This window comes from Hyla sarda, chromosome 3 (assembly GCF_029499605.1).
Source record: "Hyla sarda isolate aHylSar1 chromosome 3, aHylSar1.hap1, whole genome shotgun sequence".
Classification (NCBI taxonomy): Eukaryota; Metazoa; Chordata; class Amphibia; order Anura; family Hylidae; genus Hyla; species Hyla sarda.
This window is the reverse complement of record NC_079191.1, coordinates 361,300,550-361,313,350: the sequence shown is the minus strand read 5'-3', so window position 1 is coordinate 361,313,350 and position 12,801 is coordinate 361,300,550. Positions and strand designations below refer to the sequence as shown.

General features: G+C 43.5%; 1 protein-coding gene across 2 annotated transcripts in view; it reads left to right on the top strand.

The window, feature by feature from the left end:
* PSME4 (proteasome activator subunit 4) overlaps positions 1-12,801 on the top strand; it is a 185,717-nt gene that overhangs the window by 87,121 nt on the left and 85,795 nt on the right. For both annotated transcript variants that reach the window (XM_056567663.1, XM_056567664.1), the window contains 5 exons: positions 1,292-1,557; positions 4,813-4,999; positions 5,926-6,015; positions 6,750-6,814; positions 7,373-7,523. In XM_056567663.1, the coding sequence (XP_056423638.1) occupies positions 1,292-1,557; positions 4,813-4,999; positions 5,926-6,015; positions 6,750-6,814; positions 7,373-7,523 (759 nt within the window). The remainder of the gene's footprint in view (positions 1-1,291; positions 1,558-4,812; positions 5,000-5,925; positions 6,016-6,749; positions 6,815-7,372; positions 7,524-12,801) is intronic.

The following is a 12,801-nucleotide window of genomic DNA, read 5'->3' as shown; positions in this document are numbered from 1 at the left end:
ATACACAAAAGTGGAACTAATAGCAACTACAGATCACTGTGCAAAAAAAATGAGCCCTCATACAGCCCTGTATACGGAAAAAAAAAAGTTGTAGATTCAGAAAAGGGTTATTTTAAACAGACCAATTTTGTTATATTTTTTTTTTTTAAGTAGTAGAATAATAGTAGAGCATGTAAACATGGGTATCATTTTAATCATATTGACCCACATAATAAATAGAACATGTCAGTTTTACCATAAAGTGCACTGCGTAAAAACTAAATCCTCCAAAGTTTGCAAAATTGCAGTTTTCTTTTCAATTTCCCCACAAAATATTTTAGTTGGTTGCGCCATACATTTTAGGGTAAAATGAAAGTTGTCATCACAAAGTACTCCTTTGCTAACCCCCCCCCTATATACGTTAGTAGAGAGATGGCGTGAAAAGGAAGGGTCTGGATGTATAACATGTTTTGTTTGTTACTGTGGAGATGTAGGTGGCCAAGAGAAGTCTTGTGTTAAAGTGCGTCAGACATGATGAGGAAGAGAAAAGATGAGATTTACCAGTATTACATTTTTAATCTCACTTGGTAGTACCCAAGCTTGGATAGACATTTTTGTGTGTGTTTTTTGGTGGGGGCATAATAAAGGGGTAATAATTTTTCTTGAGGAGAGTTCCAAAAGGTACGTGGAGTCTTATAGGCCATGCCTGCTCCACTGCGAAAAATAAATACTCAAAGCAGCTCTTCCTCAGATTCAAGGAGAGTAGCCTCTGGTGCCACCAATTAGAAGTAGTGTCCCTGCAGATCAAGAGCCTTCAATCATCTAACTCTTCCCTCTTTACTAATATTATTAGTCATGTTTAAAGGCTCTTGAAAGGGCCGATCATTGACTTGCAGGAACGCTACCTCCGATAGATGGCACCAGAGAGTAAGTTCCCTTCCTCCATGTGAAGGTCTTCTTTGTTTAGGTCCATACTACATGTCCCAGACACTGGTAGTGAGGTACAAATATGTTACTGCGTCTCCTGTGTTGCCAGGCAGAGTTATTCTGAGACAATATAGCCACCTAGAACTTATCCTCATGTGATGCCTAATATCGATGCTATTCATTGGCAGGATGATTCCCAGTGTGACAGTGTGTGTGTCCACTTGGTACTTTAGGCAGTACTGGACAATGTAGTTGTATCATCTCTGGTGTTTTTCATGCAAAGAAACATGCGGACATCTACACTTGCTGTTTACTTGCCACGTTTCTTTTAGCAATGTGGCCCAAATTTACACCTTCCTGAAAACTTTCCACCTTTTTTTGTTAGACAAAACTTATGAAACTGCTGCAGAGACTGCCATGCTGTGTTGTGCGAAGACTGCATCGGGAGCGGTATAAGAAGCCGTCCTGGCTGACCCCCGTGCCTGACAGCCACAAGCTGAGTGACCAAGACGTAACAGACTTTGTGCAGAGTGTAATGCAGCCTGTTCTCCTGGCCATGTTTAGTAAAACTGGAAGTCTGGAGGCAGCACAAGCCCTGCAGAATCTTGCACTCATGCGCCCGGAGCTTGTAATTCCTCCAGTACTTGAAAGGTAACAAGTTGATTCAATGTGTGGTGTTTGTGACTTTGTTACCTGCTTATCCCTGTCTGTACTTTTATTATAATATATTTTCTTGATAATAAGCCTTTAGATACAGTGCATAGTGAAAGTATTCGGCCCCCTTGAACTTTTCGACCTTTTGCCACATTGCAGGCTTCAAACATAAAGATATAAAACTGTAATTTTTTTTGTGAATAATCAACAACAAGTGGGACACAATCATGAAGTGGAACGAAATTTATTGTATGTTTCAAACTTTTTTAACAAATAAAAATCTGAAAAATTGGGCGTGCAAAATTATTCAGCCCACTTAAGTTAATACTTTGTAGCGCCACCTTTTGCTGCGATTACAGCTGTAAGTCGCTTGGAGTATGTCTCTATCAGGTTTGCACATCTGAAAGTTTTTAGTTCTTTCCACAGATTCTCGATTGGATTCAGGTCTGGACTTTGACTTGGCCATTCTAACACCTGGATATGTTTATTTGTGAACCATTCCATTGTAGATTTTGCTTTATGTTTTGAATCATTGTCTTGTTGGAAGACAAATCTCTGTCCCAGTCTCAGGTCTTTTGCAGACTCCATCAGGTTTTCTTCCAGAATGGTCCTGTATTTGGCTCCATCCATCTTCCCATAAATTTTAACCATCTTCCCTGTCCCTGCTGAAGAAAAGCATGCCCAAACCATGATGCTGCCACCACCATGTTTGACAGTGGGGATGGTGTGTTCAGGGTGATGAGCTGTGTTGCTTTTACGCCAAACATAACGTTTTGCATTGTTGCCAAAAATTTCAATTTTGGTTTCATCTGACCAGAGCACCTTCTTCCACATGTTTGGTGTGTCTCCCAGGTGGCTTGTGGCAAACTTTCAACGACACTTTTATGGATATCTTTAAGAAATGGCTTTCTTCTTGCCACTCTTCCATAAAGGCCAGATTTGTGCAGTATACGACTGATTGTTGTCCTATGGACAGAGTCTCCCACCTCAGCTGTAGATCTCTGCAGTTCATCCAGAGTGATCATGGGCCTCTTGGCTGCATCTCTGATCAGTCTTCTCCTTGTATGAGATGAAAGTTTAGAAGGATGGCCAGGTCTTCGTAGATTTGCAGTGGTCTGATACTCCTTCCATTTCAATATTTTCACTTGCACAGTACTCCTTGGGAGGTTTAAAGCTTGGGAAATATTTTTGTATCCAAATCCGGCTTTAAACTTCTCCACAACAATATCTCGGACCTGCCCGGTGTGTTCCTTGTTCTTCGTGATGCTCTCTGCGCTTTAAATGGACCTCTGAGACTATCACAGTGCAGGTGCATTTATATGGAGACTTGATTACACACAGGTGGATTCTATTTATCATCATTAGTCATTTAGGTCAACATTGGGTCATTCAGAGATCCTCACTGAACTTCTGGAGAGAGTTTGCTGCACTGAAAGTAAAGGGGCTGAATAATTTTGCATGCCCAATTTTTCAGTTTATTTGTTAACAAAGTTGAAAATATCCAATAAATTTTGTTCCACTTCATGATTGTGTCTCACTTGTTGATTCTTTACAAAAAATTACAGTTTTATACCTTTATGTTTGAAGCCTGAATTGTGGCAAAAGGTAGAAAAGTTCAAGGGGGCCGAATTTTTTCACTATGCACTGTATTAGTATAAGGCAACTAGATTGCAGAATTAAAAATAAAATCATGAGCCCTTATTTTTATAGGAGACATTTTTTTTTACAGCCATATTAATTACTTTAATATAGAGTATATAAGTTGTAGTAATATGCACCAATATCTCCCTTGTGTCCTTATGACACAACTCCTGTATGACAACAAGGGAACTCCAATAATACAAAGTATACACCAAGAAAAAAAAATTCAACATCTAAAACATCTAATATCATAAAACATAACATCTTTATTAAAGACCTATTTAAATTAACATGTATATATGGACGCAAAATGGATTGGTATTGTGAAAGTGATCAATACAAAAAGTTGGGGCTCGCAGAAAACTGCTACATGTACAGACTCACTTACTGCACAAAGTTATAAATAAAGTGCATATAATAGCTCTGAATTATATACTGAAATATACTGCAAATATATTAAAGTGATGTTAGTTAAGGTGCCGTGACTACAGCACTCGCATACTGCTAGACAATGCACAGATAAGTAGTATTCCTAAATAGGAATGCACAGTTCTCATTAATATGTAATCATAGAAGTACTATTCCAAACTAAAATGAGTGGTAATACGAATATACATAAATGAATCAGGAGAATAAGTGGCAAGCAATACAAACACAAATTTCTTGCCCATGTGGGATAGCAGCCTGTGCCCCGACCCCTACGATCGTTTCCTTTTCCCTTTCAAGCTATGGCAGATCCGTTATCAACTGTGGTATACCAACACTTGATGGGATTCATTGATTTATAATAAGGTCCATTTGGATATGTCATGGTGTCAGTCATGCTGCGCTATTTTTTTCCCATAAAATTTTTCAGAATTTGTAGCGGCAAAGGCAGAAAGTTAGAAAGGATATGCAAAGCAGCTCTATGATGCCCCCTTTTGACGGTAGCTTAAAAGTAGTCAGTGTTTCACTCCACATAGGAGTCTTAGAACATGTCTAGGATTGTACACCAAGCCACAAATCTCTCCAAAAGGAAATAATGACCATCTGTAGACAGCTGTTTTGGGGCGCTGGCTGCCTGTAGAGAGGTCATGAAGGCATGTGTGGACTATTTATGTTATTCATAGGCTATTCATGCTCCACTGGGAAATCTGGGAAGAAAAGATATGCAAAGCGGCTCTCTGATGCCACATTTTGAAGGTACCTTCAAAGTTTTTGCAAACGACAGGGACACTTAAAGGGGTACTCCGCCCCTAGACATCTTATCCAAAGGGGACCCGCACGATCTCTGTGCACCACCCATCGTTCATTTAGAGTGCTTGGAGTGGGCAGCGGGGGTCGTGACGTCACAGCCATGCCCATTAGGACGTCATGCCTTGCCCCCTCAATGCAAGTCTATTGGAGGGTGCATGGCAGTCACCACGCCCTCTCCCATAGACTTGCAATGAGGGGGTGTAGCCATGACGCCCCGCCCCCCCCGCAGCCCGCTCCGAACATTCGGAACAAATTGTTCAGAGTGCTGGGGAAGCGGAGTACCCCTTTAAGTAAATTGTATTGTTGAACTGTACTAATTGAACATGTTTAACTTGAACAAAATAATATATCTTTTTTTCCTTTCACTTTATGCAGAACCTATCCAGCTTTGGAAACATTAACTGAGCCTCACCAGCTTACAGCAACTCTAAGTTGTGTCATAGGGTTGGCACGCAGCCTGGTCGCTGGTGGCAGGTGGTTTCCAGAAGGCCCAACGCACATGCTACCTCTATTGATGAGAGCGCTGCCCGGTGTGGATCCTAATGATTTTAGTAAATGTATGGTATGTACTGCAAATGGCCAGGACTTGAAATAAATTGGTTTTATGTGGTTAAAAAGATAGTGATACCGTGTTTTACATACACCTTGTGTAACACTTTTTTAAAGTAAGGAGAAACATTTCCTGCTGTCATTTTGGAGAGGAGTTCTGCACATGCCTTGCTTTGGCTGCCCAACAACTCCTGAACAGAGTGTGTAAGTTTAGAACTGGGTTGGTAGTATATATAGATGGCCAATGCCAGCACTTCTGCCCCTTTTATTTCCATCAGTCAACAGCATTGGAGAATGAATCCTGAGTGGAGTCCTTTTTTATTATCTATTTATTAGAATAAGGTACAGGGAAATGTATTTAAAGGGATATTTCGCCTGTAGACATCTTATCCCCTATCCAAAGGATAGGGGATTGGATGTCTGATCGCAAGGGACCCACCGCTAGGTACCCTCGCGATCTCAGCTGCGGCATACCAGACATCCAGTGTATGGAGCGAACTTTGCTCTGTGTCAGATGACTGGCGATGCAGGGAGGAGGCTCGTGGCGTCACGGCCACATCCCCTCAATGCATGTCTATGTGAGAGGGTGTGATGGCCGTCACGCCCTTTCCCATAGACTTGCATTGAGGGGGCGTAGCCATGATGTCACGAGAGGGCGTGGCCGTGATGTCACGAGCCTCCGGAGCTGCACCCGACGCTCTAAACGATCGCTGGGTGCAGCAGGGAGATCGCGGGGGACCCCAGCAGCAGGACCCCTGTGATCAGACATCTTATTCCCTATCCTTTGGATAGGGAATAAGATGTCTAAGGGCGGAGTACCCCTTTAAGATTCACAGGTGTTATGTCACTTTATCTATGGACTGTTACCATTGTACCATTATGCATCTAAATATGTTCTTCGTTTTCTGACATTCACTTTTATCGTTTATACATCTACAGATCACATTCCAGTTTATTGCAACATTTTCCACTTTGGTGCCTTTAGTTGACTGCTCTTCAGTACTTCAAGAAAGAAGCGATCTGTCAGAGGTAAAGAGCTTTTCTTTCTCTGTAAATCTGTATTTGTCTTTCAAATCACCTAACTAACTTTATCTTCTGTGCTCAGGAAGTTCCAGGTTAATACAAAGCCTTCAGTTGAATTGTCAGATTTCCCATTTCAGTTATATTTCAGAGTTAAAGGGGTAGTCCAGTGGTGAAAAACTTATCCCCTATCCTAAGGATAGGGGATAAGTTTGAGATCGCGGGGGGTCCGACCGCTGGGGCCCCCTGCGATCTCTCTGTACAGGGCCCCGGCTCTCCGCCGAGATAGCGGGTGTCGACCCCCGCACGAGGCGGCGGCCGACACGCCCCCTCAATACATCTCTATGGCAGAGCCGGAGATTGCCGAAGGCAGCGCTTCGGCTCTGCCATAGAGTTGTATTGAGGGGGCGTGTCGGCCGCCGCTCGTGTGGAGGTCGACACGCCCCCTTCCCGCGGGCTGTCGGGGCTCCGTACAGGAGATCGCAGGGGGCCCCAGCGGTCAGACCCCCCGCGATCTGCAACTTATCCCCTATCCTTAGGATAGGGGATAAGTTGCTCACCACTGAATCACCACTGGACTACTCCTTTAAAGAAATAGCTGTTAACCGAAAAAGCCTTTTTAGCTTAACTTATAAGAATATGATTGGCTGATTTAGTCAGAGCATGAAGGGAGTTGTAGTTGGGGAACTCTCTCCTCCAGTATACTGTATTATATACTATTGTCATCCTTCGACTTTTCTCAGGTGGAGAGGGAACTGTGCTCGGCAAGTGCAGAGTTTGAAGACTTCGTGCTTCAGTTCATGGACAGGTGAGGAAGTTTTTCCTTAATTACATTTTTTATGTTTACATCCACTAACATCTGCAAGCATATGGCATTTTTTTTTGAACTTTTTGTGCAAATTTTCAGTATTTTTTTTTTTTTTTAAGGGGATGAATTGGGGGGTAAAAATCCTCACTGATTACTGAGCCCCTGCTTATTGCTGGTCCCCACTACTAAGCGCTTCCTGCTCAGTGGAAATGCCCACTTAGCTGTTCACTTGCCGTTGGCTGTCATTGGCTGAGAAGGCATTTTCCATTTGTTGGGATGCAAGCAGGAAGCATTAGGCAGGGGATTGGCGGCAGATGAGTGCCAGTGTTTTTCCCAACCCACTTCTCCATGAGTATTTTATAAAACTCCCCAAAAATTTTAAACTTAGGACCATTGATTTGACAGCTTACCATTTGTTATATATATGTATGGCTTGCACTTTTTATAATACAATATACAGGTAATATTTAATAATATATATATATATATATATATATATATATATATATATATATATATATATATAGTAATATTTTTATTTTTTTAATTTTTTTTTAGATGTTTTGCCCTGATTGAAAGCAGTGCTCTGGAACAAACACGAGAAGAGACAGAGACTGAGAAGATGACCCATGTTGAGAGTCTGGTTGAGCTGGGGCTGTCTTCAACATTCAGTACAATCCTTACTCAGTGTTCCAAAGAGATTTTTAAGGTGAAAAATAACTAGAGTCTTTTTTTTATGTTTTATTACTAACTTGATTGACTACTTCCAATATGTAAAAGAATTATGATATATGTACATATATATACAAGATAAGAAGATAGTTAGATCCAGTACAATGGATTAAATAAAATTCAATGTATTACATAGAATAAATCTAGATTTTCCTAGCTTGTGACGGAAAATATTAGTTATATGAAGACAGGAGGCGAGTATTTTGCATTAACGCTTTCTTTTTTAAATGCTCATAGCAGAATATTTTAAAACCATTCAAAACTCAAATTCCAAAGAAAAAACTTTAGAACTACATCTCCCAGCAGCCCTTGTGTCTCTCTTCACCCCTCCTAGCCTGACTGGCTCATATATAAAGGGCTGTCTGGAACCACTCCTCCTCTTTCTTTATGCTGTTGTCAGCACGGCGGGTGTCATCGTGAAGTACAGGAACAATTCCGACTTGTGGTCGTCTGCACACATGGTCAACAGGACCGCAGGAACCTGAGCAAACAGGAACAAACCTCATGAACAAGAGAACCGGATTAGATCAGCCTACATAGAGCAGATGAACGCAGTCCACTTCAATAACCTGGGAAAAAGAAAAACAACAAACACCGTGATAGGGTGGGTCGGGAGGGAAGATACTCGCCTCCTGTCTTCATATAACTAATATTTTCCGTCACAAGCTAGGAAAATCTAGATTTATATATCAGACAGGAGGCTCGTATCTTGCAAGTTCAAAGCTGAAAACAATGATAGATAGAAGGATATTACAAAACTGACATAGAGACATGTTCCTCTGGGCGGAAATAAAATTGACGGAACGTCGTCTGAGACGACCAATCAGCAGCCATAAGAAGATCCGACAGAGAGCCACCAGACACTACTACTTTAGTAGCCATAGCCCCTCTGGAAGAATGGGCGCCAAACAGGGATACATCAATCCCTGCCATTTCCATAGCCAACCGCACCCACCGGGCTAAAGTAGCTGATGTGACCGGGAGGTGGGGTTTGACATAAGAAATAAGCAATTGATTATGGTTAGAAGAACGAAGAGGTGCTGTCCTAGTCTCATATGCCTGGAGACAACGAACCACACAAAGTTTGGGATGCGCTGGAAAGTATGGATAGAATACGGACTGAAGACCTGTCTTAGTCCTGCGCACCACCGAAAACTGAACACCACCCGGCGAGAACTGTCGTCGAGTGATATCCAAAGCTCTAACATCAGATACTCTCTTTATAGAGACCAGACATAAGAGGACCGTCAACTTCACAGAGAGAACCTTCAAGGAAAGGTCAATGTTGTCTTCCCAAGAGGAGAACATATCCAAAACACGGGAAACATCCCACGTAGATCGATATTTAGGTCGAGGAGGACGTTTAAATTTTATTCCGCGCAGAAGCCTGCAGACCAAAGGATACTTGCCCACCGGCAAGGAGTCAACCGGATAGTGATAAGTAGAAATAGCAGATCTATAAACATTTATTGAGCTATACGATTTACCCGAATCGAAAGATTCAGCTAAATAATTAACCACTATCTGTACAGGTGCTTGAACGGGATTAATTTCCCGTTGAACACACCAACGAAGCCAGAGTCCCCAGGCAGATCGATATGCCTATCTAGTCCCCGGGGCCCAGGCCAGGGCGAGGAGATCTCTAGCTGACCTTGAAAGGTCGTTACCTGACTCCGGTACCCCGAAACGAACCAAGCAAGGAGAGGCAGGTTGCCCTCCAGTACTAGGGGATGAAGACCCTTGCTCAGATTCGTCAATATGTGGTCCAGGGCTGGTAATAGCCTGGGAAAGTCTATCGTCATCCCCAAAAGTCGGGGAAACCATGGCTGAGTCGGCCACCACGGGGTGATCAACACTACCGTCGCCCTCTGAATCAATATTTGACAGAGGACCCTCGTGAGCAGTTGGAAGGGAGGGAAAGCATAGTGTGTCCCCTCCGGCCAACATTGGCAGAAAGCGTCTACTGCAGACGCTTCCGGGTCGGGCCTCCAACTGTAGAACAGTGGTAACTGGTGGTTGAGGCGAGAAGCAAAAAGGTCCGTATGTAGCGGACCCCAAAGATCTCGCAGTGCCAGGAATATCGACCGATCCAGCTTACAATCGCTGGAGTCTGCCAGATACCGTGAGTTCCAGTCTGCCACGGAGTTGGATGTCCCCGGGATATATTCCGCTATAGGGACAAGGTCGTGGGACAGACAGAAATGCCAGAAGTCGAAAGCTATGTCCGCTAGTACTCTGGACCTCGATCCTCCAAGGCGGTTGATATATTTAACCGCCGCAACATTGTCCATGCGTAACAGCACGCAACAATTGGACTCCTGTGCGAGGAAACTCCTGACCGCGAAAAATGCTGCCAGCAGTTCCAATGCGTTGATATGGAGAAGAGACTCTTCTTCCGACCATATCCCGCCTGTTGATTGATGGCCGCAGCGGGCGCCCCATCCCTGCCTGCTCGCGTCCGATTCTATGATCACGTCTGGGCAGGAGTTGAAAATGGACTTGCCATTCCACTCTACAGCATGGCGAAGCCACCAACGCAGTTCCTCCACAGATTCCGGACATAGTTGCACTTCGTCCGCATAACGCAAACCTCGCCGAAGGTGCAAGGTCTTGAGTCGCTGGAGTGCCCGATAGTGGAGCGGGGCCGGAAAGATCGCTTGAATGGATGCCGACCGTAAGCAGACTATGCTAGCGATCACCCTCAAGGATACTCGACCCTTGCGTAATACAGCCCTGATTTATTTGCGGATCAGGGCTAGTTTGAATAAAGATAGTGAGAATAAAATAGACTAAATGACTATATAAAAGGAATGGAAAACCGAGAAGTAGTACTGAGTAAATCAGTACAGAAGAAGCAATACACAGAATAAATGAGAAAAGAACCATAAAAGATACACAAATCCAGTAATACTTATCACTTAACTGACTGCCACGAGCAGAAAGAAAGAGGAGGAGTGGTTCCAGACAGCCCTTTATATATGAGCCAGTCGGGCTAGGAGGGGTGAAGAGAGACACAAGGGCTGCTGGGAGATGTAGTTCTAAAGTTTTTTCTTTGGAATTTGAGTTTTGAATGGTTTTAAAATATTTTGCTATGAGCATTTAAAAAAGAAAGATTTAATGCAAGATACGAGCCTCATGTCTGATATATAACTGAAGTCTAGTGCAGGCTCCAGATGATTATTGTAGCTATAGGTACATTAGAAAACAATAATAGCAAGCCAATATATAATATATGTTTCCCCACTATTAGTTTGGTGTATAATAGATAAGGCTAAATGATACAGGTGGAGATAAAATGATAAGGGATAAGATAGGTATAAAAATATTATAAAAATGGTATAAAAAAATTAAAAAAACTAAGGAGCCCCCAGAAAGAATAGGGTGGTGAGTGGTGCGGTGCACCAATAATACCTTTAATTTCTATCATCATCTTCTACTACAAATTCTGCTATGTTACTCCAGCATAACTAATATAGAGAACTATAGCGAAGCTTTGCACTAGTGGACTTTGCACTATTTTTATACTTTTTTTTAATACCATTTTTATACTATTTTTATTTTTGTTGAGGACTAAGGGCGTACAGGTACGCCTTTGCTCCCTGGTACTTAAGGACCATGGGCGTATCTGTACGCCCGTGGGAATTCCGTTCACCGCTGTGCAAGGGGCGGTGATCGGAACGGGATGACTGCTGATATCTATGACTACTGAGACCACCCCCCCCCCCCCCCCCCTGTTGGCGATCGCTGTGGTTCACAGCTTTGTCCGGCAAATTGGGTCACTGGTCCCTGACCATCCTGAAAGATAGGAGCAAGGTATCAGGGGTGCCACTTCCTCATATCCCATGCCAATGGTCAGTCAGGACTGATCAACCAATGGCAGGAGGGGGTGGGATTGTCAAACGTCATAATCCCTCACTCTGCCCATCCTTGGAAGTGTGGGCAGAGCGGGGTTACCTTGGTGATCGCTCCCGGACTCGGTGGTGGCTGTGGCAGTGAGCATGACCGGCGGAAGCGGCAGCAGCAGCGGATGTGACCGGCGGCAGATGTGACCGGGCGGCAGCGGCAGGGACAGCGCGGGCGGGCCACAGTCTGAAGATCTAGGTGAGTGATCTTCAACTGTGGTCCCCTAGAAGTTTCCAAACTACAACTCCCAGCATGCCCAGACATCCTTTGGCTGTCTGGGCATGCTGAGGGTTGTAGTTTTGCAATATCTGGAGGGCTACAAACTGTGACCCTCCAGATGTTGCAAAGCTACTACTCTCAGCATGCCCAGACAGTCCAGGCATACTGGGAGTTGTAGTTCTGCAACATCTGGCATTTCAGATGTTGCCCAACTACAACTCACAGCATGCCTGGACAGTCTGGGCATGCTGGGATTTGTAGTTTTGAAACATCGGTAGGGCCACAGTTTGGAGACCACTACACAGTGGTCTCCAAACTTTGCCCCTCCAGCTGTTGCATAACTACAACTCTGAGCATGCTCTTCAGCTGTCAGTGCATGCTGGGAGTTGTAGTTTTGCAACAGCTGGGGAAACACTGAGTTAGGGTCAGTTACCTTTGTCGCATTGCGCCAGAAATTCTGTCTGCACTAGATTTTGCGTCCGAATTGAAAAAAAAAACGACTTATTCTCCACTTTGCTAAGAAAACACCAAAAGGGTGTGGTCCTTGTGGGGCGTGGTCACAAAAAAGGTGCGTGTTCCCGACATTTTCACAAAAAAACAACATATTTACTAAGGTTTCCACAGAAAATGTGGTGGATTTGATTTGAGGAAAACCCTACAGATCAGAGCATGTGTAAAAAAAAGCAAAGTGTAGGGAAAAGTGCAAAATGTAGGGAAACCTTAGTAAATACCGTGGAAAAGAGATTGTAGGGAATTAAAACCCACAAAGAAACCTACACAACACACTTAGTAAATAAGGGCCACTGAGTTAGGTAACAGACCCTAACTAGGTGTTTACCCACCAGTGTGCCTCCATCTGTTTTAAAACTACAACTTCCAGCATGCATGGTCTGGGTGCATGCTGGGAGTTGTAGTTTTGCAACAGCTGGATGTTTGCCCCTCCATGTGTATATACAGGGTACATTCACACGGGCGGGGGTTTACAGTGAGTTTCCAGCTGCAAGTTTTTACTGCAGCAAATTTCCTGCCACAACTCAAACTCCCAGTGGGAAACTCTCTGTAAACTCCTGCCAGTGCGAATGTACCCTAAAAACAGGACACTAACATAAAATAAAGAGTAAAACCCTACATAT